This window comes from Pavona decussata, unplaced genomic scaffold (genome assembly GCF_977016875.1).
Source record: "Pavona decussata unplaced genomic scaffold, jaPavDecu1.1 SCAFFOLD_329, whole genome shotgun sequence".
Taxonomy (NCBI): Eukaryota; Metazoa; Cnidaria; class Anthozoa; order Scleractinia; family Agariciidae; genus Pavona; species Pavona decussata.
Window position 1 is genome coordinate 1,006,177 of NW_028145717.1, and position 27,566 is coordinate 1,033,742.

At 38.9% G+C, this 27,566-nt stretch overlaps 1 protein-coding gene across 1 annotated transcript; it reads left to right on the top strand.

Moving 5' to 3' along the window:
• Positions 1–2,106: 2,106 nt before the first annotated feature.
• On the top strand, positions 2,107–26,313 carry LOC146453597 (cathepsin B-like). The gene is made up of 9 exons (XM_085096468.1): positions 2,107–2,429; positions 4,958–5,073; positions 6,019–6,134; positions 8,663–8,692; positions 10,782–10,951; positions 11,859–12,011; positions 22,997–23,084; positions 24,250–24,290; positions 24,463–26,313. The coding sequence occupies exons 1-9, from the start codon at positions 2,108–2,110 to the stop codon at positions 24,546–24,548; spliced, it is 1,122 nt and encodes a 373-aa protein (XP_084952594.1). The 5' UTR covers position 2,107; the 3' UTR covers positions 24,549–26,313.
• Positions 26,314–27,566: the final 1,253 nt, after the last annotated feature.

Here is a 27,566-nt window from a genome sequence, read left to right on the forward strand (position 1 = left end):
TTCATCATCCATTCTTTTTTTTTCATTTTTGATATTTGCTCTTGTAATTTATGATAAAAGCCATGTCGCCATGTTGGAAAGACGGAGAACTGAGTCGCAGTGCATTCTGGGTTATTTAATTTATTATTATTATTATTATTATTATTATTATTATTATTATTATTATTATTATTATTATTATTATTATTATTACGCATCATGATTTCTGGAGAGTGGTTTTAAAATAGCCACTAAGATCGAGATTGCCGAGATCAAGTCTATCTCAGAGATGGCTGCGATAGGCTGACGCGTATTCTTCGTCACAGTAGCTGTCGTGCGAAGGCGCGAGCGAGGAAAATGAGGGAAACGATATTTCTCGCGCGACTTACGCCGCTCATAGCCTGTGAACAGGCTCCCAAGTGGGGTCTAGGGCGAAGACAAAAATCGAGCTCGGAGAGGAGGGAGAGAAAGAAAGGCTTTCTTTCTTCCTCGCCCCATACCGCGCTCCGCTCGCCCGGCTTGCCGATTTTTCTTTTCACCTGTTCACAGGCTACGCTCATAGCGGCTCTGCCACCAAAACCTTAAATTGTCGCGCCGACAATATCACCAGCGACGCAGGCTAGCTGTCGTGTTTCCCTTTTGTTCTACACGGCTCGCACGGACTTTAGGACTGTTGAGTTGCAACACGCAATTTTGTTTTCCCATTCTTGCCTGTTGGTCGCGCGGGACATTATTTTGCGCGGGAAATTTTGCAACATGGCGGCAAATATCGTCTTTACTTCGAGGAAGCTATAATTTAATTTCATCTATTGAAATACTTCTAACGCTCTGAAGTTTGTTTTGAAACACCTTTAGCGTACAGGAATTACTTTAACTTTCCGACTACAGGGCCGTAGCCAGTATGAGGCAAACCGAGGCACTTGCCTCAGTCATTGTTGACAAATTCACAAACAGTTAAATAAGTTAAAAAAAAAAATGTTAACGCAACATGATATTATGTGGAATGATAACGCGAATCAGGCAGTGCCCTGAATTACAGATGAGAAAAATTAAGCAAAAATTCATGCTAACCAGGCAGCGGCTTCCCAAAGAAAACTGCCTTGTTTTCATGTGTTTTTCCGCCATTTCTCGAGTCTTCTGTCTTCTCTGATCTGAGTGAGAAAAATCTATCAAAATGCAGCGTTCTATATCAACAGCTTTCTTCAAAGAAAGCGGAAAGTAGTTGCTCTCATAACAGTTCTTCTTAATAATCGAACCAAAATTCAACCTTGTTTTGGCATTACTAGCGTTCAGTGAAGCAACTTTGTCTTTCATTCCATCTAGTAGAGATGGTGGTGTCAGTGAAGAAGCCACCGGAGATGGTCGGAAAGAAGTTGTAGAGGCAAAAACCGGACAGGTGGCGGCGCCACTAAGTACAGGAAGCTGTTCGTGCGAACCCAGCTTAAGCGCTCTCCGCAGGTTGAAGACCTGGTGCCGTTCATCGATGGGCTCTAACAGGCTGAATGGCCTTGCATTAGCCGATGTCCACAGCGAAATCCCTGTGGACCCGCTCGAGCCTCTACAGCGGTGGGATGCTAGTGGGCAGAGGCGAATCGCGCCGGCATTTAACAACTAACTTCGTTGCCATTTAGAAACGAAAATCCTCAAATAAGAACGGCCGAGACCAGGTTTTATGAGCCTGCGAGACTGAGCACCCCCCCCCCCCCCCCCCAATAAACCCTTCTTTTCACGAAACCTCTGGTCAGGCAAACCTGGTTTAGGTCGTTGTTATCTAAGGCCTTCCAATAGAAACAAACTGCCAACAAACACATTAAACAGCTGCATACAAGAACACAGAGCCCCTAAAGTAGCATTTAAAAAGCCCCCTCCCCCCACCCCCCCAAAAAAGTCACCTCGATCTCTAGATCTAGATGGCCTTAAGGGCGCTAAGCGGAATTTTTGTCAAATAAGGTTTGATCCCAGTGTTTTGTTTAAACGTAACCATCATAAAGACCCTAAATTGCTAGGCGGGGAATTCAACCATGGATCTTGCCTCAGTCCTTATTTTTTTCTGGCTACGGCCCTGGACAAGCAATTACAATTTTCAAAATAGAGTTGCCTCGTGATTTTCCCGTATGGTGAAAAGGTTATGATCACCAAGTCTTGTGACGTTCAGCTTACAACAGCTGTTTTAGTCTTCGCAAGACAACAATCTTGTTTGGAAGCTGAAAGATCTCTTCAAACCATGGCTTTGTTTTTCGTTTCGTTGATATTTCTCTTCTCCTCGTGTCAAGCCAAGTATCTCTATGAGCCGCTCACAAAAGAGGTTATTGACTACATCAACACTTTCGCTTCTTGGAAAGCGGACCCTGATTACGCCGGCTATGATGTGGAACATTTCAAAAAGCTATGCGGCGTTCCATTAGATGGAAATATCCCCCCACGACCGGAAAGACTAGGGCTGTTACCAGGTAAGTTCTTTCAAAATAACTATAAGCTTAAGGCGAATTAATTTGATCTCAAGTTTATCTTTGGCAAAGAAATAATTATATAAGAGTTGCTTTTATATATAGGATTGGACCGCCCCGCCAAACAGCTTGAATTAAGAGAAAAGTGATGAGTATATGAACATTGGCGCTGGTACTTACAGACTGCAAACAACCATGTTACGCTGCCTGTCAGGTCTTTTCTCAATAATAAGAACTGCAAAAGAAAGATTTGATCTAAATTAAAGAACAAAGACACAGTGGACACCTTAACTCATCAATCTAACAACCTTATATTTAGTAAATGGACGGTAACAAATGGATCAAAAAAAAAAAAAATACGACCAATTTATTGAGAAACTTCAGAAACGCTTTGGTAGACATTTTCACTCTATCATAAATTTGAATAAATCTTCAGCTCCGCTCATGATGTTATTCCAGAAAATTTTAACCTTCATGTCCGGGCACGTTCTCAACAACATCCTTTGGAAAAGCAGGCATTCTGTGGCCCAATTAGTTGAAAAAATTTGGGACTTTGGAGCCAGTAGTATAAACCGCATGTGACGAGACACATTAATGTCTGTATTAATATTTTGCTGATGACTCATCTAATATATTTATTTTGTAATTATGAAGGTCCTGTAACGTGTTGATTATCTCGTGGGGCGTAATGACCATCACATGTACGGTCACACATCAACATTGCATAACATAACGTAACGTAACGTAACGTAACGTAACGTAACATAACATAAACAAGAAGCTGTTACCAGCTTAAACTCGGGCCATATTTGTACGCGTGGTGCTACGATCGTTTAGCAGTGATGACTCCAGCATCGCCAACTCCCCCAGATCTATAGATACAGAGATATAGTGAGGTAATAAGTAACCACCAGATAGAATTGCATTACTTGCAGTAAGAATGAAAAACAGTTTATTCCCGGGCTTTAATCCTTACGTTTTCACCTTTGATTTGGAGACAGAAACCATTTGTACATTGATTATTTTTCAATACTAACCGTGAGTCAGATATGTATCTGTGTGACCCCGGGTCATGATGACGCTAAAAGATTTCCGGTATGATCGTCGTGAAGGCCACATTCAAGTGTTCTACGCCCTCTATTAAATCTTGTGCTAATCACAACAATCTTCCTGAAAGGGGAAATCGTGAGGTTTACCCTGAAGAAAACAATTTTCCCAAATAACTATTCATAAAAGCTAAAACAAAAGCTGGTAAAACTATTTACAATCATTCAGTAGTGTACATGTACACCTGGGCCCACTTGTTTAAAGCCCGATTAAGCTAATCCTGGATTAATGTGAACTTTGATTCAAGTTTAATTACTAATCGGTCAAGAGGCTTCCCAGCAAAAGATTGCCGAGTTGACCCTCAGTTTTTAGGGGACTCGTATTACCTTCTAAGCGGATAGTCTAAAACATGCATGGATATGTGTCTTTTAAGAACGATGCCTACTTTTGTTACTGCTAGGTGCGCATACGTTTTGCGCATCTGCAGATACTCGGTTTTCCTATGGGTGGTGCCTATTAATACCGAAGTATTTTTGCGCAGTATATGACTATGCGGGACTGAGCATATCTTAGCAGGGGCCACTGGGATCCAAAAAGGAAAATTAGGGGCAAACACGCATTTTTTTTAGAGTTGATTAAGCAACAGCTATTCTAGAAGCGGTAAAATACAACGCAATGTATGGCCGGCGTTGTTTTCGAATTAAAAACTTCATTATCTCTGAAATATGCATGCTTACCCCCAATTTTCATTTTGGATACTAAGAGCACTTGTTAAGTTCTGCTTTCTCCGCATAGTTTTAAACCGCACAAAAATATTCTTGTATAAGTACGCACCACCCAAAGGAAACCCGAGTACCTGCAGATGCGCAAAGCGTATGCGTAGTAGCAAAAGTAGCACCGTCCTTAAAATTAAGACACATATCCATGCATTTTTAGGCTGTCCGTTTAGGTCTCAGAGTTCTCCCACCGCCCCCTCCTCCGGCCATCGCACGAAGTAGTCTTTCAGTTCTTCAATTCCTCAAGCTTGTTTCAGTCCTGAGTAGTGTAATTAGGAAATTTAAGCAACGACAACGGCGACGGAGACGAGGACGTCACTTGATCATGAAATATAACTTCATTTTCTTTGTCCTACTTCGCGATTATTTCAACTCATCCAACTTGTACAAAAAAAGCGAACTGCCCAGGAACCAATTTGATAGTAGCCGCGTTCGAGTTAAGAAAGAGATTGAAAAATTCACCGTTGTGTGCTCATGTTCCCCACCAAACCTTGAATTTGGTCATTTCACGTTGTTGTTTTGCAGAGGACGGCAAATAAAAGTACCAAAGTTTAAAACGCACGTGCAGAGCGATTGGCCGCCACCGTCGTTGTTCAAATTCCTATTAACTAGCATGAATTTCTTAACAATGAGGAAAAGAAGGGACTGCGCACTAAATATGTATATTGATGCAGTTGAATATTTCTTTTTGTTAATTAAAATGTTTAGAGAAGGTCGACTATGACGATATTCAGCTTCCTGATACATTTGACGCTAGAGAGGAATGGCCAAACTGTAAATCAATCAGCGAAATCCGAGACCAAGGCAAATGTGGAAGCTGCTGGGTCAGTTTATCTTTATGCCTTTATTTTTTTATTTTATTATTTTTTTATGTAACTGTGTATGTATTGTATTTATTTGTTTATTCATTGATATATAGGAGCGGTTTCCAATTGAGTGTCGTAAAACCAAAACCAAAGTAATTAATCTCTCCAATCGCAACAGATGTAAGCAACAAAACGAGCCAATCAGAATTCGAAGCAAATACATGTAACTCGCGCCAAGCGCGGGAAAAGTCGTGCGGCGAAAACACGATTGGTTTTGGTTTGAATTCTCATTGGTCGAGAGAGTGGCGTGAGTTTTGTTAACCAATCACAGAACGCCGTAATGCAAAACCAAAGCAAATGAGAAATTACTTTAATTTCGACACCCAATTTAAAACCGCTCCAATAAAGTCTGTCATATAATGACTGAATATAATTACATGAAGTATCTACTAAAGGCCGCCGGTCCATAATGCCCGTTTTCTTTAGCAACCGGCAACCATGCATCTGTTCTTAGGGAAGTGTTCAAAACTACTATACTCAAACAGGACCCACCAAACCACAAAATAAATGGTGGTCTCTGCCTGTACCCCCTTCCTCGACCTCAAAAGATGGTGTCTTTAATGCATAGCCACCCCTCTATCCAATAGCAAAAAATGACAGTGAGATTCAAACCTTACTTTTCTTGTTTATCTAGCAATGCTGACTCTTGCCAGCTGAATATTTCCTTGTCAACTCAAATTTTAAAACCAATAACATTTTGTCGGTCATATTCATGTGACAGGTAGTGTCTTCAAAAACCCCCCTACACCAGAAAATGTGCGTCCTCTTCGAAAAAACTTGTTTTGACCAGTTCCCTTAATCCCAGGTGATATCCATTTATTCAAGTTCCTCACTGAATTTAAAAGCCTCTTCCATGTACCTCTCTAAAACGACCGAAAAGAGCTTCTGTTGTATTTTTAACAGGCTATTTCAACGGTGGAGGCCATGACAGACAGAATCTGTATTCATTCTGGTGGCAAACTGACCCCTCACCTCTCTACTGAGGATTTGTTGTCTTGCTGCGGCACGTGTGGAGACGGGTAAGGGGAGTGCAATGTCTGCAGCCTCGTTCCCAGTCCTCAGCGCTCGAAATAACCGAGCTTCAGTCTATAGAGGCTTGGAGCCGAGCATGCTAACGCATCTTCCTGATCAGTTCAATGGTGACGTCAAATTCGACCGCGCGCGAGGAAAGACTGAGGACGAGGCTGTATAATACAAGGGTGATGTGCCAGTTGAGTTCGAAAGGTGAATTGTTCCTAAGGAAGGATTTGTAAGCGATACTGAAGAGAAGATACCCACTCAGAAAGAGAGAGATTGACGCCTAGTGATTCTGGTAGTTGTACATAGAACCCCGGAGGAGTGTTTGGCATATCGGAATGTCATTTATTCCTGGGAGGAGGGATGGGGGGGGGGGGGGGGGGAATACCATTTATGGATGTTAGCAGCTTCGTTTGATAAAGTCTTGGCTTTGACAACCAGTAACAGTCGTAAGAATTGAATTTAATATTACTTGGGCGGAGTGCCAAGTTATAAAATAGGATTTCTTCGTACGTGCCAAAACGCATTGATCTACTGCGCGTGTGCTACATGTTGGCCGAGTCTGCGAGTCTGCATGTATTCATCATAAGCCGCCATTACGGGACAAAAAACAAGGACGTAAAATTAACACAACGAATATCGTATTCTTAAAAGAAAACAGCTAGTATGTGTGTTGTCTGCTAACTCCTTCCATTGAACGAAACTAAGGGGCAACTTTCCTTTCAGGACGGATATTTTCCAAAAGTTCGACTTCAATTAACCTCAGACGCTCTTTTGGCTCTTCTCGATAAATCCCCATTCGGTGTCAAACGTAATCGATAAGATCAGGCCGTAAACACTGAATTTACATACAGCCGAGCAAAACATTTCATTTCTCTGGCCGCAATATAAAAAAGAAAACGTTCAATTAACTTTAAAGATTCAAGATCATTCCGTGGGTGAAAGGCTTAGGGTAAAGTAGGAAACTAAAACTAAAGCTTCGAAAATAAATTTATTTGGGGTCCAGTGTGAGCGATAAGATCTATTCACCAGAACAACTGAAACACTGAAAGTTTGCTAATGCACAGTGACACTCAACGGTTGACGAATTAATTTCTTTATTTACGTTCACTTGGATAAAACCAAAATGTGATCCTCACGGGAAAACAGGGAAAAAGGTGAACGCTCGGGCACGCCAAATTGACACGCTAAACGTAGAATCTGAAAAAAAAAATCTTTCCTTCGGAGTCGAGTGTTAGCGATAAGATTGATTCATTCGGAACAAACGTAAACGCCGAAAATTTGCATATTCATACCAACAACAACTGAGTACCGCAGTACTTATTTTTACGTTGGATAAAGCCAAAATAGCAACTTTAGCACCCGGGCTTAGCAAAACTGAAAGCCCCTTCCGATGTTACAAAACGTTGAAAGAAGCCGTCGTTTGGATGCAGAAAGGAATTGCCACGCTGAAAACACCGGGAAGAAATCGGTCACGTGCTAGGCAACCAAAATCGTTCACGTGTATCAAGTTTCATCCGGCGACGCAGCATTCAGAAAGAAAATATTTTCGGCGGTTCTTGGAAGGAAAACTGGACGGTTTTTGTTTGTTATTCAATCGCCACGGGAGCTGCAGTGTCTTTCCACTTTATAAACCCAGCTTCTTTCATTTAAAGCCCTTTTAAATCCTGGAAACACTCTCTTGTGTCATGATATTTTGTCCATTGGCAATCACGCAAAACCACTAAAAGAATGAACGTACACTTCGACCTTTGCGTTACCTTCCAGTGCGAGTTAAGTTTATTTTCTTTTTTGCGTGTTTAATAAACAAATAACTGTAGACATAATTTGAAATAGTTCATTCTTTGGTCACTCACAGAGCGCGTTGATTTAGTCATTAAAGTTCTGTCCTATTCCAGTGATCATGAAATAGATTCGTTGAGTTAACTTTCTGTAAATCGGATGTTCTGTGAGGTTTGTCTTATCCGCACGCGTCCCATATAGAACGCATGTCTTTTCGCACGCGTGTCATATTGCACGTTCTGCGTGACATTTTGCGATCGTGCGCTGTTACCAGTGAACAAGCTGGAACATCTCTCATAGAAACCCCAGAAAGAAAGGGTATCAGGGTGGAAAGGTATTCGCACAAATACCCCTCTGTCGCCAAAATTCATCATTACCACTGGAACCGCAAATACTCCTTTGTCGCCAAAATCCATCATTATCTTAGATGCACCTCATGGTTACAAAATCTGACGTGCTTAGTATTAGTGATATTTTCGGTCGAACTACATCACGTTTATCGCAAATATGATGCCTTAGACTCTCAGCGAATCTTTTATCGTTCACCTGTCACCAAAGACTGAACTAACGCGCATGCTCAGATACTCCTAATACAACGGCGCCCAAGTAAACGCTCCTACAGCGTCTTGCTTTGACGAATAATTGTTATAGTATGAAATATTAGGCACTACAGTACCAATAACAATTATAAGAAGAACAGTTTAAATTAATTAAACTAATAATTATTCATGTTGTTTCTTGTTTTAAGGTGCAGTGGAGGAAACCCAGAAGAAGCTTGGTAAGTAACTGAAATGTACACGTCCGCTCACCAAAGGATTTTAAACTTCAGAGTCAGTCGAGCATGATGCGGCGTCGTCAAAGTCGGCCATTTTTAATTTAAAATTAATGGACGACCTCGTATATTAAAAGTAAATTAAATTTATTTATACACGTTCATATTTAAAGAACAAATATTTTAAACAGAGCAGAGACTCTTTAATAATCCCAGCTGGCAGGGAGGCTTATCAGTTTGCTATTTACAAAGCGTGGCCGAGGATTTGAACAGGGACTACCCCGGAACAAATCCAGGTAGTGGTCAGAGGGGGGACTGGAACCTGGGGCCTCCAGATCACGAGTCCGTGCCTCTAACCACTCAACCATTTCAATTTGTCCAAATTGTGAAGAAACATACTGGAATGGAAGAATAAATACTGAAAATTAAGTAACAGATGATATGCTGTCGTGTACAACATCAATTTGGAAACAAACACAGGGACAGGAGAATTTCTAAGCAGGGCATTGATGTTGCTTACTTCACTTGGTCAAATCCCTACCCTTTTATACACACCGGGTCTCAAAAGATACCCCTTTGGAAGCGGAATCTCCCCGTATAGTCAATTATAGGGGAAATCTCCCCCCTCTCCCTTTACCTTGACTGTCTACCTTTGTCCGGGTTCTTCTGATGACATCGTTTTGCTCGGAAGAGTGTTGCTGTTACAGTTAGATGCATTTTCAGGGAACGATTTCCCCTTAACAGGAGTACAGTTAAGTGCGGGATTGATCTCAACATGGTTCAAAGCCAATTGCTGGGTTAAGGAGTTTATTTACATTCTGATCCTAAATAGAATAGCGTGGTTTTCAAATGATAATCTCAAATACGCTCTTTTTTTATGAGAACGTCTAATTTGGGGGCTGCCAGGCTAAATGTTCTTCTTATTATTTTTTCTTTGCGATTTGACCCTGTAAACGTTCTTTACATATTATGAAAGGTGTTCGTCATCGTGGTTTGAAATGATAGCTGAGTTAATCTTTCGTCTCACGATTGAGTCACATTACAATTTCTTAAATTGTGTGGTACAGTTTTTCAATAAATTAATGCGGATTAAGTCCGACTACAAATGAGTGAAGTAGGAGACTGAGCATTCAAGGTTTTTGCAGTTCACCTCTAAATATAAATTTTACACAAAATTATCTATGCTGTGATCACGGATCGGCGCATCCCTCTTTTAAAATGTATTTTCTCATGTAACTTATTGCAACAGGGACATGACATTTCAGTTCTTTTGTTCATTGTTCGTAGTCACGTACTATGACATGGACGGATGTCTGAATTTGGGCCCATCCGAAATCACTACCACGTGCATTTGGTAGACCTCCGGGGGGGGGGGGGGTACTCCTCGGAATTCTTGATGGGGGTGTGCCGCCCGGGTCTTCAAATCCCGACCCTATTTCAGACCTAAACATGCCATTTTCCACACCCGTTTTCAGACCTGACCTCTAAAATTCATACCCGTTTTCAGACCTGATAATTATGCATCAGTGCCGAACGGAAGTTGACGCAAGGAGTTAAAGTAAGCTGGAATGACATGGCTTATCTATTTCTTTTTCTCGCTATCAGTTAGTCGTTCCAGTTACGTACTGAGAAAAAAAAAATGTTTGTAAGCTTTTGTAAATGTTCCCGTCCCCAAAAACCCGACCCGATTTCAGACCGTAATTGTCAAAATCTATACCCGTTTTCAGACCAAAACGGCTCAAAAACCATACCCTTTGGGGCGGCACATACCTATATACCTTATATAGGGGAGTACCCCCCCCCCCCCGGGGGTAGACCACTCGACTCGCGTTGGTTGTTCTACTTTTTGCTGTGCTACACCGTGCTGACGAGAGCCAACTAGCTCAAAACAGCTGTCCACGGTTGCTGCATTCTGTTGATTCTCTGTTTGGTCTCTATCATGTCGCTTTCGTGTTAAGTTTTCTACGCAGTCCGATCAGCCTTGCAGAAATTTGAGTCATTTATATTTTGGCTGATTAGATCTTTAACAGATCCTGCATATACTTGCAACATTTTCGTTGTGCGGTCCCTTGCTTATTGTTTGATTTTCTCGTAGGAATTTTTGGAAAAGGCATGGTATCGTTACAGGAGGCCAATATGGTTCAAAACAAGGCTGTCAGCCCTACACCATTCTACCATGTGACCACCATGTGAAAGGTCACCTTATATCCTGCGACAAATTACCTTGGCTGCCAACTCCTCGTTGTGAAACAAAGTGTGAAGCAGGCAAGTTTTACATGACCCACAAAAGCTATTGACCGGTTGTAGCCTCAATCCTGCGGTAATAAAATTCCAGTTCCCCAGTCTCTCTCCTGGCAATTAACCGCTGGGCAAAGAGCCTGAGGACTCTGGGTACGAGATTGTGTAGCCCTCAATTTCAACAAGTTCATTTCGTTCACTGGCTTGAATGTTCTTTTCTAATACTTCATCTTGGTCTTTTCATCACAGCCAGATTTTAACAATAAAGATTTCTCCACTGTTTTATAACAATTGTTAATTAAGTTAACCTTAGTAAACCATCCCATTTTATGCCCAGTAATAATAATAACTTTATTATTGTCACAAAAGGAATGTAGCTGAGGGGAGAAGTCCCCTCTATTAATAGTGGACACCTAACTAAATAGCCTATTTTAAAAAAGGCTAAAAAAGAAAGAACTACAATATATTGAAATTTACATCGTAAACCATATTAAAATATTAAAAATTCCATACCTCAATTGTAAAACTCATGTAAACGACAGTCATTCTCGGCATAGGTTGCAGCCTCAACAGTTACTGACATTTGTAGCTAGGGCAGTAAGGTCCTGATTACGTATGACTCTTTTAAATTGCTTCAGAGAGGGTTGATATCTTATTCTAGGAGTGAGATCATTCCACAGTTTAGGCCCTAGGCAACGAAGGGAGTGTTTTCCATATGTCACCGAAGAGAATCGAGGTTGAACAAATTCTCGCATGGTTTCCTTAAGTAATACGAGCCACTGTCTAATTGGAAAAGATTACAAAGACTGTGGCAGTAATTCATGCTTAATCTTACACATGACTGATGGCAATGTCCTGTAATCGTAAACCAAGTTTCTCAACGGAGACGTACATTATCTTTGTTCACCAGTTATCATTACTTTTCTAAAAACAGAATACAATGTCACGTACAAAGATGACAAAAAGTATGGAAAGAGTGTCTACCGTGTGGCCAGGGACGTAAAGAAGATTGCAACTGAGATCATGACAAATGGTCCTGTGGGAGCTGACTTCACTGTCTACACTGACTTCACAAGTTATAGGAGCGGTAAGTTGCGACAGAAAAGTTATATTCAGGCATGCACGGAATTAGATCTCCATGAAACATTCCTGTGAAGAACTGTGGTCAATTTAATAAACCTTCTTCAGTTTATCACCCAATCTCGAACCTTGTTTATACAGGCAAATTCAAAAAGTTCAACGAAGTTAAATGACTGGTAGCAATGGCCGTTCTTGTACTAGAGGACGCATTATCCGTCTGGACGAACTAACATCCGTCGTAGGTCATTCAATACGTACGATGAAAGTTAGTTCGTCTTGACGATTAATGCGTCTTGTGCCCGTCTTTATGCTAGAGCTAGAGACGCATAACCAGACGAGCAAGGAATGTTTGGGCAAAAAAGGGAGTTAAATGGCATGGTCATGTGTTGAGAAAGTAGCGCAAGTTGTCTAAACCAATCAAAGCAACAACAACAACAACAAAACTTGAAAAAAATCTGTATTACTTTCAAAACTTAACAGAAACAAACAGACTAAAAAGTAGATTGCACTGATCGTGAATTGTATCATTCTAGTCTTCCAAACATAATAGAGCCAGGAATATTTAGTTTCATTCCTTGATTCTTTCTAATACAACAATTATTCTGCGTGCGCTTGCTGAATATAGATGGTTGAGGTAAAACCATCCCTACCGTCTTAGTTGGCCATCTATCAGCTCATGTTTGATGCGTGCTCATAGAACATTTGTTCATTTTGCCACGTGACGCAATTGGCGGGGTATTCAGATAATATATATATTTAGCCAAGGCTAAAAGCGGAGCTCCAATTTTTTTCATAGCATTTATGGAAATCTGCTTTTCGTATGAGCGTAGTAACCTTACCAGTTTCTCATTCTTTCTGCAGTTATATATATTTTTAGTGCATATGAAGCAAACTTCCCATCGGCAATAACAATAATAATGTCATACAGAAGGCAAAATTATTTAATGCTGATTTGTTGTAACAGAAGGCATTTTTTCCTTAATTTTCCTTTCACCGCGGTAAGCAGGAGGTGATCTTTGCGCTTGTGCCCCAGTCTCGTCCCCAGAGCCCCAGCGCGTCAAACATGGCGGCGGAAGGGGCGAATTTAGTTGTCTTTGGCTCTTTGCTAAGTTGAAGAAGAAGAAGTTTTCTAGTTTGGAAGCGATTGAAGTTTTCCTACGCCTCATGTTATTTTTCCTGCGTGACTGTGTGAAAAATGTTCCGTTCTACAGCAAATTTGTTGGGCTGAAGGAAAATTTTTAGTTTGATAAATGTCAAAAGTAGATGGGGTTTTGCTGTGTCGGTGGAAGGCGAAAGGTCCGACGGCTCTGTCAATCAAGGAGGTAAGATAACTTCAAATCTTTATGTATGGATGCACATATTTGTTCTGTTGGATGTGTGTGTGTTTTTTTTTTCTGAAGGAAGAGCAATTTTCTAAAAAAATCTTTGATCTTTAATCAAGATAATGTTAAAATGGCAAGCTAATACGGACAATAGTAGGCCAGTGTTGTTATATGAATTGATGTGGTCGGTAACATAATATGCACAATACTAAGAGATCGTTTCAAACTGCGGGCCAATTGAAAATCGAGTCATTGATGGGGATTTACAAAATATTTTAGATTTCATCGTTTTCTACTCAAATTGAGTGATTTTTTTTTTTTTTATGTTCAGGTTCTGTTTGAGGGAGATGCACATTGGAGATGTTTGAATACAGGAGAGATATTTCAAGTCAAGTTAGCTTTGGGTCATTTTTCTATTTTCTAATACTGTACTTGTAGCTGATTAATTCAATAAATTAGATTAAAAAACTCATTTTTTTAAATTTGTTTTTCCCAGGTTGATAGCTATTCTTGTACACATGAAGTTATTTTTTTTTTGTATGTATAAACTCAAATTAGGTGCTCAGTTCCATGCCTTTGATATTGATTTAAGAGAGTCAAGATGTCTTTCTTGCTCTCAACTTATCTAAGAATGCAGTATAATTTTTCCATTTGTTTTGGAAGGGATAGGAAAAACATGAACCTTTCATAACTTCCTGTCAATCACATTAATCCTTTTGTTTTGAGAGTGCAAAGTGATGCTGTTTTGTTCAGGGAAACCACAGCAGTAATGCATGAGTCAACGAAAACCCCCCCCCCCCCCCCCACCCCGGGACAAGGTGGGGATCTGGAAAAAACCTTGCTCAAATCTTGAATAATACCCCCACCCCTCGGGATCCTTCATAAACTCAAAGCATTACCTAATACCCCACCCCTGGAGTTTTAGCTAAAACTGTGGGCCCCAAAATTATGTCAAGCACAAAATATGTAACACCTTGCACACCTTTTTACCTGTTTCCTACATGTAAATCCGCTAGCATAGGTGCGGTTTTACGTAATGTAAAATTTATTTTAGTCTTTTATGTGGGTATATATACAGGTCACTTATGTTGTATTGTAAAACTCCCTGACAAAGTGTGCGTTTGTCACACGAAACGTGTAGGACAAAATAAGTCGTTTTACAACTGTAAGAGTTTGCAGATGTGCTGCTCACTAGTTTTATCTAAAAAATTCTTTGACATTGCAGTCTGTTCACAAATCCCCACCCCCTCGGGGCAGCTAAATCTACTAAATGCTTCCAATGCCCCACCATCTCGGGCATGATTTTGTATCAAATCCCCTACTATTCCCTTGTAATCCCCACCTTGTTCTGGGGTAGGGGGTGGGGGGGTCAGGGTTTTCGTTGACTTGTGCATAATTGTCTGGCTCTTATTCTTGATATTGCAAAGTCAACATGACAATCACTTGTGCCTTTTGCTACTTGATATACAGTCATTTCAACTAACGTTGTCGGTTCAAAGCATAAAGCTAAAAGAAAAGACCGAAAGTTTACATGGGATTTTTATGAATAAATAATTCATCAAAATCAGTCATGCCTAGAGAAAACAATAGGTTGTAATTAGCAGTACAATGACCTGCACGCGCAGGGATGATTTTGATGAAATTATTCATAAAAAATAATCCCACAAAACATTGCGGTCTTGTCTTTTAGCTTTTTTATTTTGATCCGACAACGTTAATTGAAATAGCTGTATATGAAAACTAGTAATGATCAAAACTGGATTAGAGAGTGCATTTGTTGACCTCAATCCTTAGGTTCTCTCTCCTAAGTTGGTGATAGTATCATCTGCCCCTGCAAAATCTGCAGGGGGTGCCATATACATGTCCCAAGATCCTTTCATTCATGGCAATCAGGGTTGACTCCAATCTGTGTAAGGAGTGCGTTCTTTTGATGTAATTGTTGAATGCAATAAATTAATTTAACAGAAAACAAAAATGTTTTTGCAGTCCCTAGCCATCTGTAGCTGGTTTTTAAAGTTAGTAAATTGCTTGACATAAAATCAAATGTGCAGTTCCAGAAAATATCCATACTCCACCCACGGAAGGTCTTCTGTTTTGCACCCCTGCTCCCCCTAGGAAATTCCAGTTTAGCTTCATACTTTGCTTCTAAAATTTTGACTTTTAAGACCCCCCTCCCCCTAGGAATTTCCGATGACCTTCTGTGGGGTGGGTGTGGATTTTTTCTGGAACTGCACAATAACACTTGGGTAATTAAATCCTCAACTGTCCCTGTCAAAATCTTTACGGAAAAAATCCGTCATGCAGTTAAGGGGTCAGTTATCCCCAGCAGTTTTTTTACACGTTGCTACATGAGAATTCACTTGGAGTAAAGTAAAAAAAATAAACACAACAATTAAGGGATAATGAAATTTTGTGCTGTGCAGTGCTGATGCAACTGGGGAATCAGAGAATTATCTCTGGAGTGTAAATTTCTGTGTGTGAAGGAAACCACTTAATAAATTTTGCATTGCCATAGTGAGTACATTTGGTCAATCAGTGATCAAAATCCTGGGGTAGTGGCAAGATCAAAGAGTTTTTCTTTAACTTGCATGGACAACATTTCCTTACTGAGGTAATACTGAGAAGAAAATTTAACGGTTTCCATCACCACAAAATTTACACCGCAGATTTTATTCTCTGGTTTCTCAATTTAGGTACATACCTTGCTGTCCTTAAAAGCAAAATCCCAATTGAAGAAGTCATTAAACACTAAACTGCTGCAGCCTCATCACTCAATCCAGCTTAATTGGATAGCACCTCATATGAGAAGTCCCATTCATTTTTACACAACAAGATACCTACCATGTATCATTTAATAAGCATTCTGTAAAATTATTCCTTAGTTTACTTTTCATCCTCTGGTTTTTCCGAGGAAAAAAAAATGGTAGGTAGAAGAGAATGTAGGTATAGAGAGTTGAGTGTGCATATAACAGTCGTCTTCTGAATTCACAAAATGATGAACAACTAATACTTTGCTTGAAATATTACAAATTGAAAGCATTTTATTACTTCATTCTTCAAAAAAATCAGTGGTTTAAACTGTTCTTATACAAATAAAGAAGAGTTTGCTTAAACCCAGTGGACAGAATGGAAAAGGAAAATAATATTAGTGTTTTTCCTTAATTGTTTCTGAAAAAGGTAAACCAGACTATGTTATAAGGTGTAGAAAACTGTAGCACTGGTTACTGACGTAATACAAAACCAATGAAAAATAAACAGTTATTATAGGGTGATCAAAAGTAAGTAAAAGAAAACAATTGACTTGGGGTATAACATTTGTTATAATGATATGTAAATCACTACAGTGGAATACCAATAATTGTTTTTAACCTCAAAGGGAAACATAATTTTGTTCCAAAAATAGGACTGGAGGTAAAAATCTGACTGAAGCAATCCAAGAGAATTTAAAACAACTATTAATTTGTTCAAAGAATTGGGAGTTTCAAATAACTGAGATTGCACTGTAAAAATTAATACCTGTACATATTTCATAATTCATTACTCACTACCAAGTTTTAAAGTTTTCTTTTAATTAAAAGAGATATGGCTGATAGGAAGTTTGATGTTTTATCATTAATCACAGTTATCAACAGAAGCCAGGGTTTGGTTGCATTAAAAATGGCCTGAATATCAGCCACCTCCTCTCCTCTCAATTGAATAGCTATAAGAATGATTGAGTACAGCGCTCCGTTGCTTATAAACACAGCTAGGCCCAGGCATCCTGTAGCCAATCTCTGTTGTACTCACCATGCTAGAGCAATAGCCCTACCTGGCCAACTAATCAAATCTTTACTCAGTGAATTTTGAGTAATAATGAGATGCCCATTCTATTTGGCTTCTGCCATCATAAACATTTTCGAAAAAGGTATTAAGAAATTTAATACACAACTGGATCTATCGATTGGGAAAGTGCACAGAAACGTTCACACAAGAATGCATAATTTACAAGTTTATGAACTGCTTCAACAAGAACGTCCATTAACAAAGTGATTCTTGAGGCGTACAGTGTTTTCATCACATCTACAGGTATGGATCTGTGATGGTAAATAAAAAGCTTACATCAATTTCTTTGTTGTTACAATTTAAACAACAGATCTTAAACTCTACCAGAAAAGGCTACACCCGCTGTGTGTGGCTTTTGTGCCAAGGCAGTGGCAGATTCTAAAACAATCCAGAGGGAGGGTAAATAATTTATGCAGATGAGGGCCTATGATGATTTTTATTTTTTCCCTTTCATGTTTTGAAAGGCCCCCCTCCCCCTCCCCCACCTGATGATGTTCTAAATATTTTTTCTGGCACCCCCTCATGAGATATCCTGTAAGCCATTGTAAAATACCTTGCCCACTCCCTCTATCACCCTTTTTAACTTTAAAACCTCCTCTTAAATGGCTGATACAAGCATTTCTGGAGTATTAAAATCTTATTACATTTGCGAACTTATAATTAACTAATAAATTTCACTTTCAAAAATCCTTTACTAAAAATTAAAAGGATAAGGCTCAGATATTCACTGCATGACTCTAGAGAATGCAGTGGTGTTATGTTGTAAACCACATAATATAAATAGCTGTTTGCTTTGCCAAGGAATCATTCTAATATTCCTTCATGCAAATACTTACATCGATCTAGCCCCATATAACCTCCTTTTTTGAAAAAAAAATTTCACATCATACAACTTTGATTGTAACAAGATATCAATAGATTCTTTTTAAAATTCAATTCTTTTGGAGATGAAATCCAATAACGAACATTTTTTAATGTGGTCTTTATCATAAATACTGCATGCATGGACAGTATTTATGATGCAGTAATTACTAATTTTTTGAGATAATGCTGTTGTCAAGTCAGGTTCAGAGATGCCAAATTGTCCAGAATTTGCAACTCTAATTACTGCATCAGGATTCATCGAGCACACAAAGACAGTGGCCAGGGGGAAGCTGAAAGGACTAATTCTACAGTTGGAGATGCCATTATCTATGGCAATTTTATAAAATGGGAATTTATATGTTCTAATTAAGATTCCATGAAAAAACAGACAAAGGAATTTAGAAGATAACTGTGACTAGCTGACTATGAAAATCACAAACATAAAGAATGGAGAGCAATGCATGTCCAGAGGCCCTTACCAAACCAATGATATGGTAATAATATGGGGAAAATGAGAGCCACTATGGCCCATATATGGAAAGTAACTCAGGGTATATTAAATCAAAACATGGGTTTTATAACAAGCATGTACTTTCAACTCACTCCAAGTATGGTGTTTATATATGGACACAAAATTAAAGACATCAATAATGTGGGAATAACATGGTTGACTGATTCCCCATGTAATAACCACATTATCTTTCATTTTGAGATACAATGTATATAACAGTTATATGGATATAATATGAATGATAACTATAGTTATGTCATATGTGGAATTTATATGGCAGATGTTAACCCATGATCAATACATTACAAATATATCATGCCGATCACCTGGTGTCCATGCTAATCCCATATATGGGATTAAGACAACAAATTAATGCAATCTAGTGTCGGCTGAGGAGGATAAAAACCACACTCCCTCAAGCACATATTGAAAAAAAGATCAGCAATGCTTTGAATCATAATTTGTTCAAGCATAATGCTAGGTTTTATAACGAGTTAGAAACAAGAAATTTATATGGTGGAGTCACAACAACAATGCCAGTTGCTCATGACAAAGCGTTGCGCACTGACGATGCACCCGTTCTGTCAGATTACATTTTAAAGGGAATTTGTAACAGAGGGGGAGGAGCAGCCATTATTTTTTTCTTCTTTTGTTAACAGGACCCGGCTAATCATGATTACATGAAAGCATCCAAAAGTTTAGAAAAACATGTCCCCGGCTATAATTATTTTTCTAAAATTTGTGACTATCACTATGATGTCGGAGAGTTATAACTGGAATTTGACAAAGACACCTGCAAGGTTAAGAAAGAGCAGCAATGCACTCCATGTAAAAATGGTTGGCTGGCTCCACAATGGGCAGAATTCCGCCGGATAAAGAAAAATTAAGGTACGCGTACAAATTAAAGTGTTTTTGAATCTCCGGCTACTTCTTTAGATGGAACAGCACAACCAGTTGATGACTTAATGCCTAGAGCGCAAAAAAAAAATCCTTCAATGAAGGAAAGCTAAACACAGTGAAAAAAATTACAGACTTTTCTTCAACAGTGTACCTTTGTGGTTCCTGAGGAGCTAGTTAAAATACACCTAGACAATTTAAAAGATCTCCATTTCAATCTCCAATTAGATTTGCGAAATCAAGCAACCGTCGAGAAGCGACGAAACCGAGACCCGCAATATATTATTGGCAAGAGTTACTTGACCTTACTTCTATCTGGAGTTTTAAAATCTCTTTGTGTTTTTGAACTTGACCCTTCAGTTGAGTTACTTGAAAAAACACTCCCTTCCACACACTGAGAAAAAGTTGAAAAATGAAAAGAATGGGCTAATTACCAGTCACCTACAAGAAGCAAAGGGACATGTTTTTGATGAAAATGAAATCATGTTTTGATGAAAATGAAATCACACTAGTTTTACACTCGCTTTTAACATTGTTTAAAAAGACTTAATTTCAGCTCAGTCAAAAATACTCCCACGTCTAAATCTTTGCCGTTATACCCTATTATTTTAAGTATTTGTGTTTGTTCTCTGTAAAGATTGTCACAAATAAATGCTAAAATTAGAAATATAGTATAAGCTTATGCCAGAAAAACTTGTCAGTTTATATAAACTGTAAGTTTATGTCAACGACACTGTGTAGCGGGACGTTTGTTTGACTGACTATTTTACCTGAGAATAAAATTTCTTAAATGAAGCAAAATGGGATGAGATTAGAAAATAAAACTCCAAGGAAAATAACAAACATGGACCGAAAAAGCGAGCTCAAAAGACTGCTGTTAAGTTAGCAGTAGCTATAAGTTAAATGAGTTGCATGGTCAACACTGCAAGAAAAACATTGATATATCTTGCAAAACGGCAAAGTTTTGTCAACAAAAATATACTGTCACATAAATAGATATAAATATACTCGCCTCTTTGGAGAATAAACAGTCCTTTTGTTCCATTGCTGATTTTTTCGTTCGTTTTAAAACGTTAGGTGAGGGAAACGTTTCACTTCAAGAGCCGGGAAAAATCCAACGTTTCGTCGTGTCGGAACAAAGTATAAAAATGATTTCTCTTCGGCCGCTCTTCAGTGATGTGGCGTTTCCGCCGCTAGTCGCCTTGCTCTTTTTCCCACTGATGGAAGGCAAAATTGGACGAGATTAGAATATAACTCCAAGGGAAATAATGAACATGGACCAATAAAATTACCTCAAAAGACTACTCTGGAGTTAGCAGTAACTTATTTTATAGTTTATTAATTATAAGCTTATAAACTGCGTGTCACACTGCAAGAAATCAATATCTTGCAAAACAGCAAACCAGCAAAGTTTTGTCAACAAAATCACACGAATATACTCGCCTCTTCTGAGAATAACCAGTGCTTCTATTCCATTGCTGATTTTTTCGTTTGTTTTACAACGTTAAGTGACCGAAACGCTCCACTTCAAGACGAAAAATCCAACGTTTCGGCGCGCCAGATCGGAGTAAAAATGTTCGGCTGCCGGTGACACTAAATGGAGGAAGGGTGGAACGGCGAAATTGGGAATGGCGGAAAATCACCCCATATTTTAGAGCAAGGAAAGGCGGAAAATCACCCCATTAGAAAATAAAACTCCCAGGGAAATAATCAACATGGACTGAAAAAAATGATCTCAAAAGACTCCTCTGAAGTTAGCGGTATTTAGCAGCTTCAGCTTAAATTAAACGGCGTGTTAACACTGCAAGAAATCAGGGACAAGAAATCAAGATCTTGTAAGAGAGCAAACCAGCAAAGTTTTGTCAACAAAATTACATGAATATACTCGCCTCTCCGGACAATAACAAGTCCTATTTATTCCATACCTAACTTTTTTCGTTTGTTTTACAACGTCAAGTGAGCGAAACGTTTCACGTAAAGAGCAAAAATCCAAGTTTCGTCACGCAGGATCGGAGTAAAATGGTTTCACTTCAAGATTCTGCCAGTCGATTTGTTTCTCCCGCCGCTAGACGTCTTGCTTTTTCTCCCGCTGTCGGTCACATAAATTGACTTTGTATTTTGCTCTCTTCAAAAGATTTTTTTGTTTTCTTAATTAAAGCAGTTGGCGATGCAACTTCCCGCCAAACAAACGCTGGTCGCACATCTAAGTTTTCCCGTGGCTGCGTACGGGCGTACGTACGGGCGTACGGATGGACAAAAGTGACGTCATAACCAAACCAAAATTTCTCGTATTCACGGGTTACCAAATTCTCTTAGCTATGGGGCTCCGCACGCACGCCTCCGGCGTGCGGAGCTCCGCTATTAGAGAGATTTAGCATCGCAAACAGCAAAAATGACCACGTGACCATGATTTTCCCGCCATTTTTCGCGTTTGCCGGTTGCCGTTTCCACGTTAAAACAGGCTGTTTCGCTTTTGCCGTCTACTTGAGAACTGCGTAAGTATTTCTTCCTTTTTTCTTTATACGTATAAGTAGTTAATTGTCGAAAACAAGCACCCAATAATTTTTCCCGCAAATCTTACTAGGACAAATCATTTTTAAAAATCCTTTATAACTCACTCTTTACCGCACGTTTCTTCATGAACTCACCACAGTGAGCGGTCGCAAAACAGCTTAATCGAAACTCGCAAAATGGCCCTTACTTGCCTGATTTTTCGAAGCTGAAGTCGAAAGGTTCACACTATTTTACGTGAAACGAGAAACGGCAAGGTGATGTTTGCCGTTTCACGTAAATGCAATGCTATAATCTCTCTATCTAGCTACCTTTTTAAACTGCAAAGTATGGTTCGAACGAAATCTTCATGCATCTGCATTGGTGTACAATAAAACAAGTTTGTTTGTGGCAATAAGCTTACAAACCTGGTATTAATGTTTACCGCATAGAAGTAAAGAAAAACGTCAAAAAGAATGCAAAAAAAATATTGACAATGAACATATTCACGCTAGTATGACAAAGGTAAATTAAGATGTTCAGCTTGCATATTCAACGGGGGCTGTTCCTAAAAGGTAGCACTTAATCGGAGGAGCCGCGTTTTAGACGTAAATGCTCCCAGGGTGAAGAGTATTTAACGATAATATCATGGGTGACAAATTACTCCTTAGTATTGGCGCGAAATTTCAGCCTTTAAATTAAAAGACGCTGCAGAAAACCTAAATACGCGAAAGAGCACAATTAACTGGATAAAGGTTTTTGGGAACTGGTGTGATGAAAATGGCCTGGAGAAAAACCCTGAGACGGGTCGTTTTGAGCAGTTGGATAAAGTACTCGAACGGTTTTTGCCTGCGTGTGTTAACAAGACGGAACCAACCACGATTGTGAGCGTAATTTGTCACCCATGATAGTGAAAGGTAATCAAATTGAAATAAGGAAATAATTTCATTTGTGTTTTGTCAAAATTCTAAAAATTTAGAATTATTAGAATTTTGACAAAACGCAGGTGAAATTATTTCCTAATTTCACTCGTCACCACTTGATTACATATACTAATGTCAGTATTGTAATTTTTGTTTTTTCTAGGTGTGTATCACCACGTCCATGGAAGTTACCTTGCAGGACACGCCATTAAACTCATTGGTTGGGGAACAGAAGAAGGGAAACCATACTGGTAAGCAACTAAACAAACAAACAAACAAACATATTTCAATATAACTAGGCTAACTTAAGTTAACTAGAACTTACAAAGAATTCGCCTTAATTTTAACAGAGGAAATAATGTCAATTCAAAGAGACTCGCTATTCATACGGAAAAAAAAAGTAAATTTAAGCAAGAAATGGTTTTAATTGTAGGCTAGGTTACTTTTAAAAGAGCAGTTTCACCTATTTTGAGTGTCACTTTGAACATATTTGTATCAAGGGAAACATTAAAGTAATCGTTCAATTTTGTTAAAAAATAACCTTACTAAGGTACAGAAACTATTATGAATCATTTTTGTTTACAGATGGATATGATGAAAATGGATTGCAACTTGAAAACATTTCGCCAATTTTTCAAGTTCCTCCCGCGAGAGTTTTGGAGAAACTGCCAAAAAACTGATTATAGTTAATTCCTTCTCAGAGAAATAATTTCATATTTCCTCCCGGTACTCGTCTGACATCAATTCCTTGTTAAAGAAGGGGATCTTTTTTTAAATATTTGAGCGGGTTTTGGCCACGTACAGCAAAATCTTCGTGGCAGTGCTCCTTTGGGGTTGCCAACACCGCCGGGTTTCCAGTACTTATACTTTTAAGGATCAATACTACCACACTTTCTCAGATGGTACAACAATGTTAGTAAATCAAAGAATTGCCTAATCATTGTTGAACAAGGGCTGGTCATTCTCTTGACATAGTAAGTTGTCCAATTATATTTTATTATATTAATCTTTAAGTGATTGTAACGATCTCAGTGATCCTCAAGTTTGATTATTAAATTGTGATCAGCAAGTTTATATACAACTTGTTGCAAAGTTTAGAAAAAAATTGTGGACGGGGAGTATGAAAGCTTCCCTCTTTCCCACAATTTTTTTTCTAACTTTGCAAAAACTAAATCTCACCGAATCCGCAAGTCAACTTTTTGCACGATCAAAACATTTGCCTGTTGCGGGGTGTAACATGCATGTACTTCAACTTTCAATGAATGCTCTCATAAACGTTTGCTGTATGTTGGAAGAAAAGCGGCTTTGTTTAACAGCACCCTTAAATAGGCTTTAAAAATTAAAAATGCGAGGAAGATAGTCAGTTCGTCTTTGCTTTGATAACTTTTTCCCATTTTTTATTTCTTGTTCTCGTAGGCTAGCAGCAAATTCGTGGAATACTGACTGGGGAGATAAAGGTAATAATCTAGTTATTGACTGCATGACTGGGAAGGCTGGATGAGAAAATACTTGCTCTTGCTCCAAGGCCATAAGCATTCAGAGGGAATCCAGAGGCATTGAGGGTAAAGAAGTTGGGGATTTAGTTTTCTCAATACAAAACTGAAACTATGTAATTTTTTTTCTTCAAAGGTTTCTTCAAGATTCTCCGAGGCAGTAATGAGTGTGGTATTGAATCAGACGTTGTAGCTGGCCTTCCCAAGATACATGGAGATTGAAAGAGTTAAGATCATTATTTCAGCCATTGCGCCATTTTGTATAACCGATTTTCCTAAAAGAGTAATAGAAACAAGGTTCATTCTGTAGGTGCAAGCTCGTCAATAAAAACGCTAAATTTTAACAAAGTTTATTGTACAGTCAACTCTCGCCTTGCGGACACCCCGCTATTACAGACAAACTGCAGATTCCCGGCGAAAGCTGTAGAGGTTTGACTGGTGAAACTGACTCACGCTATAACGGACTCTCGCTATTACGGAATTACGGACACTTTCGTGGTAGAAACATAACAATTTTATTGTTTTGACTCTCGATAAAGCGGACCGACCATGAACTTTCCATGTAACGTTAACGTGAATTGCAGTCTGATGTTCGTCATTTGTCAAAACACACTTTAAAAGACTTCTGGAAGGTTTATTTTCGCACCAATCTCTTAAGTGGCTGTACAACAGACTCTGCTTTTTCACTCCAGCTTATGCCTTTTCCTTCCAGACTCTTTTGGAGGGTACCAAGCCCTCACCTCCATTCCCAACGACTGCTTAGCATGCAGATTCACTACTGTTGACGGATAAGCTTGCCAAGTCTTACAAGATAGTTTGGGTCGCCACGTAACTCATAAATAACTGGAATCTCAAGCCCCAGGCCACCATCTCTGTTTATTCCCACACCCCGCTATTACGGACTGTCGCTACTGATTACGGACACTAAAGGACGTCCCGAGGGTGTCCGCTACAACGAGAGTTGACTGTATATTTTCGTTTTGAAGGAAATGTGATGTTATGTTTTTAATCCTGGTGAGTAAAGTTAGTGACACAGGCATAATCGGAAAAAGAAAGACCGAGTCTTCACAACAGGAGTCGAACCAATGAACTTACGTTTTCTAGTTCAAGAGATTTGTGGTAGCTAAGGCCATTAAAAAACTGTGCTACAAACATCCTGCACACTGCTAGGATTTGAAACGTGATGTTATTTGTTTTAATTATTAACTGATTATCTAAAGCCTGGTGAATAAATGGTAGAGGTATTTTTCAATAGATGTAGAATAAATGATTCCGAGTAAATGCATTGTGTCAATGATATGGACAACAAATGCAAGGAAACGTTAGTGTACTTAATTGTTATATTTCGATATCAAACTATATTATCTTTAGACTAAGGTGACAAACAAGTAGCTATGATTTAAATGCTGAAAGATGGTACATTAGCAATTTAAAACATTCACATGAAAATACAAAACAAGACGTTAATGTCAGGAGAATAGGCATAGTTCTCTGCTAGCTTTTAAGCCAATGTTTAATGATGGTGCTGAACGCTTGATATTGTAGGCTTCTTTGTATTATCGTTGTCTTAAAAGCTAGCAGAAACTTTACTCGGAATTACATTTATTCTTTATCTCTTAAAATTATCAGCGGGTAATGGTATTTTCAATCAGTGACACAGGCACTCTGGAAAAAAGGAAATAACTTAATATAAATGTTTTAAAATTTTAATAACATATCAAGGACAAAACAAAGACTGGAATGTAATTAGGGAGGTTTTTATTCCATAAAATAAGATTCCAAAGGTCCGTTCTACTTTGTTCTGTCATATTTAAGGTTTATATACCGGACGGAGTGAAATTTGAGCGAAGGGAAAACAAAACTAATTTGAGTTCAGTAGCGGGGGCTTCGAATTAACCGAGCTCGATTTAACTGATAGTAAATGACTGAAAAAACGGAGGTCAAATCAGGGGAAATCCGATTTTCCCTGATAAAGATTGAAATACTGCGCAGCGTAGTTAATTAATGAGAATTTAAAGATTATAAAATCGACGCTGTTAAGAAAATTTCGACCGACGTTTCGGCAATGCTGCCTTCTTCAAAGTACAGTATAGTTTTGTACCCTGAAGAAGGCAGCATTGCCGAAACGTCGGTTGAAACTCTCCTTGTAACGGCACCCGCGTACATTAGTTTTGTTTCGTAATATTCAGTTTTAGATATTTCCCTATTGTAACCGCAACATGTCACAAGGATTTTCCACTAGCGATCACGTGTCCTTTTATAACGCAAAACGTGTGTAATTTTCCACAAGGCTGACAGAAATTTGACGGGAACAACGGGAGCAATTATTGCTGTTTAACTCAGAACCTAATAGAGCATTCGTAGGCCAACTACATAGGATTGCTGTAAGAGTTGGCACAATAAACCTCTCAGCCTTGTGTAGCTCTCCTACAACGGAGCTGACGCCGCTACACTCTTAACAGCGTCAAAATCTTGAAATAATAATAAATAATCTTGAAATCGGATTTTTTTCGAGTTTCCGGTCTACAGTATCGCTTTTTAACATTGTTTTAAGTTTCAACACAAAGCACTTTTCCATGGCCATAAGACTGTTTGCCTAAGACCTTCATTTCTTCCGCTCATTTATTCCCAAAAGCGTTTTCTTTCGTCCTCGTTTACGATGAGTGTCATAAAACCAAAACCAAAGTAATTTCTCTGGCCAATTGCAACAGATGTAAACAACACAACGAGCCAATCAGAACTCGAAGCAAATACATGTAACTGACGCCAAGCGCGGGAAAACGCGTGCGGCGAAAACACGATTGGTTTTGGTTTTGCTTCTCATTGGTTGAGAAAGTGGCGCAAGTTTTGTAAACCAATCACAGAGTTTAGTAATGCAAAACCAAAGCAAACGTGAATTACATTCGACAGTCAATTGAATACCGCTATAAAATCCGTGAATTGCATTACAAAAACACCATCCCAGAGCTTCCTTTTGCCGGTCTGTAGGTTTTCCCTATTCTAAATTAACTGCAACGAACGAGGAATACATCTCATTTACTTCAGTAAACAAAGATGGTTGTGATTTGGCCCCGATAACATCTGCATGGCAGTTGTCTTCAAACTCTTTCGAAAGACTGTCAAGAAATCTTCAAAAAGTTTAACTTTGCCTCAAGGTATATACTAAATTGTAATTCTTTAAACATAAGGGTTTTTGCATTCCATTTTAGTTTCTTTGTCTGACAGACCTACGGAGGAACT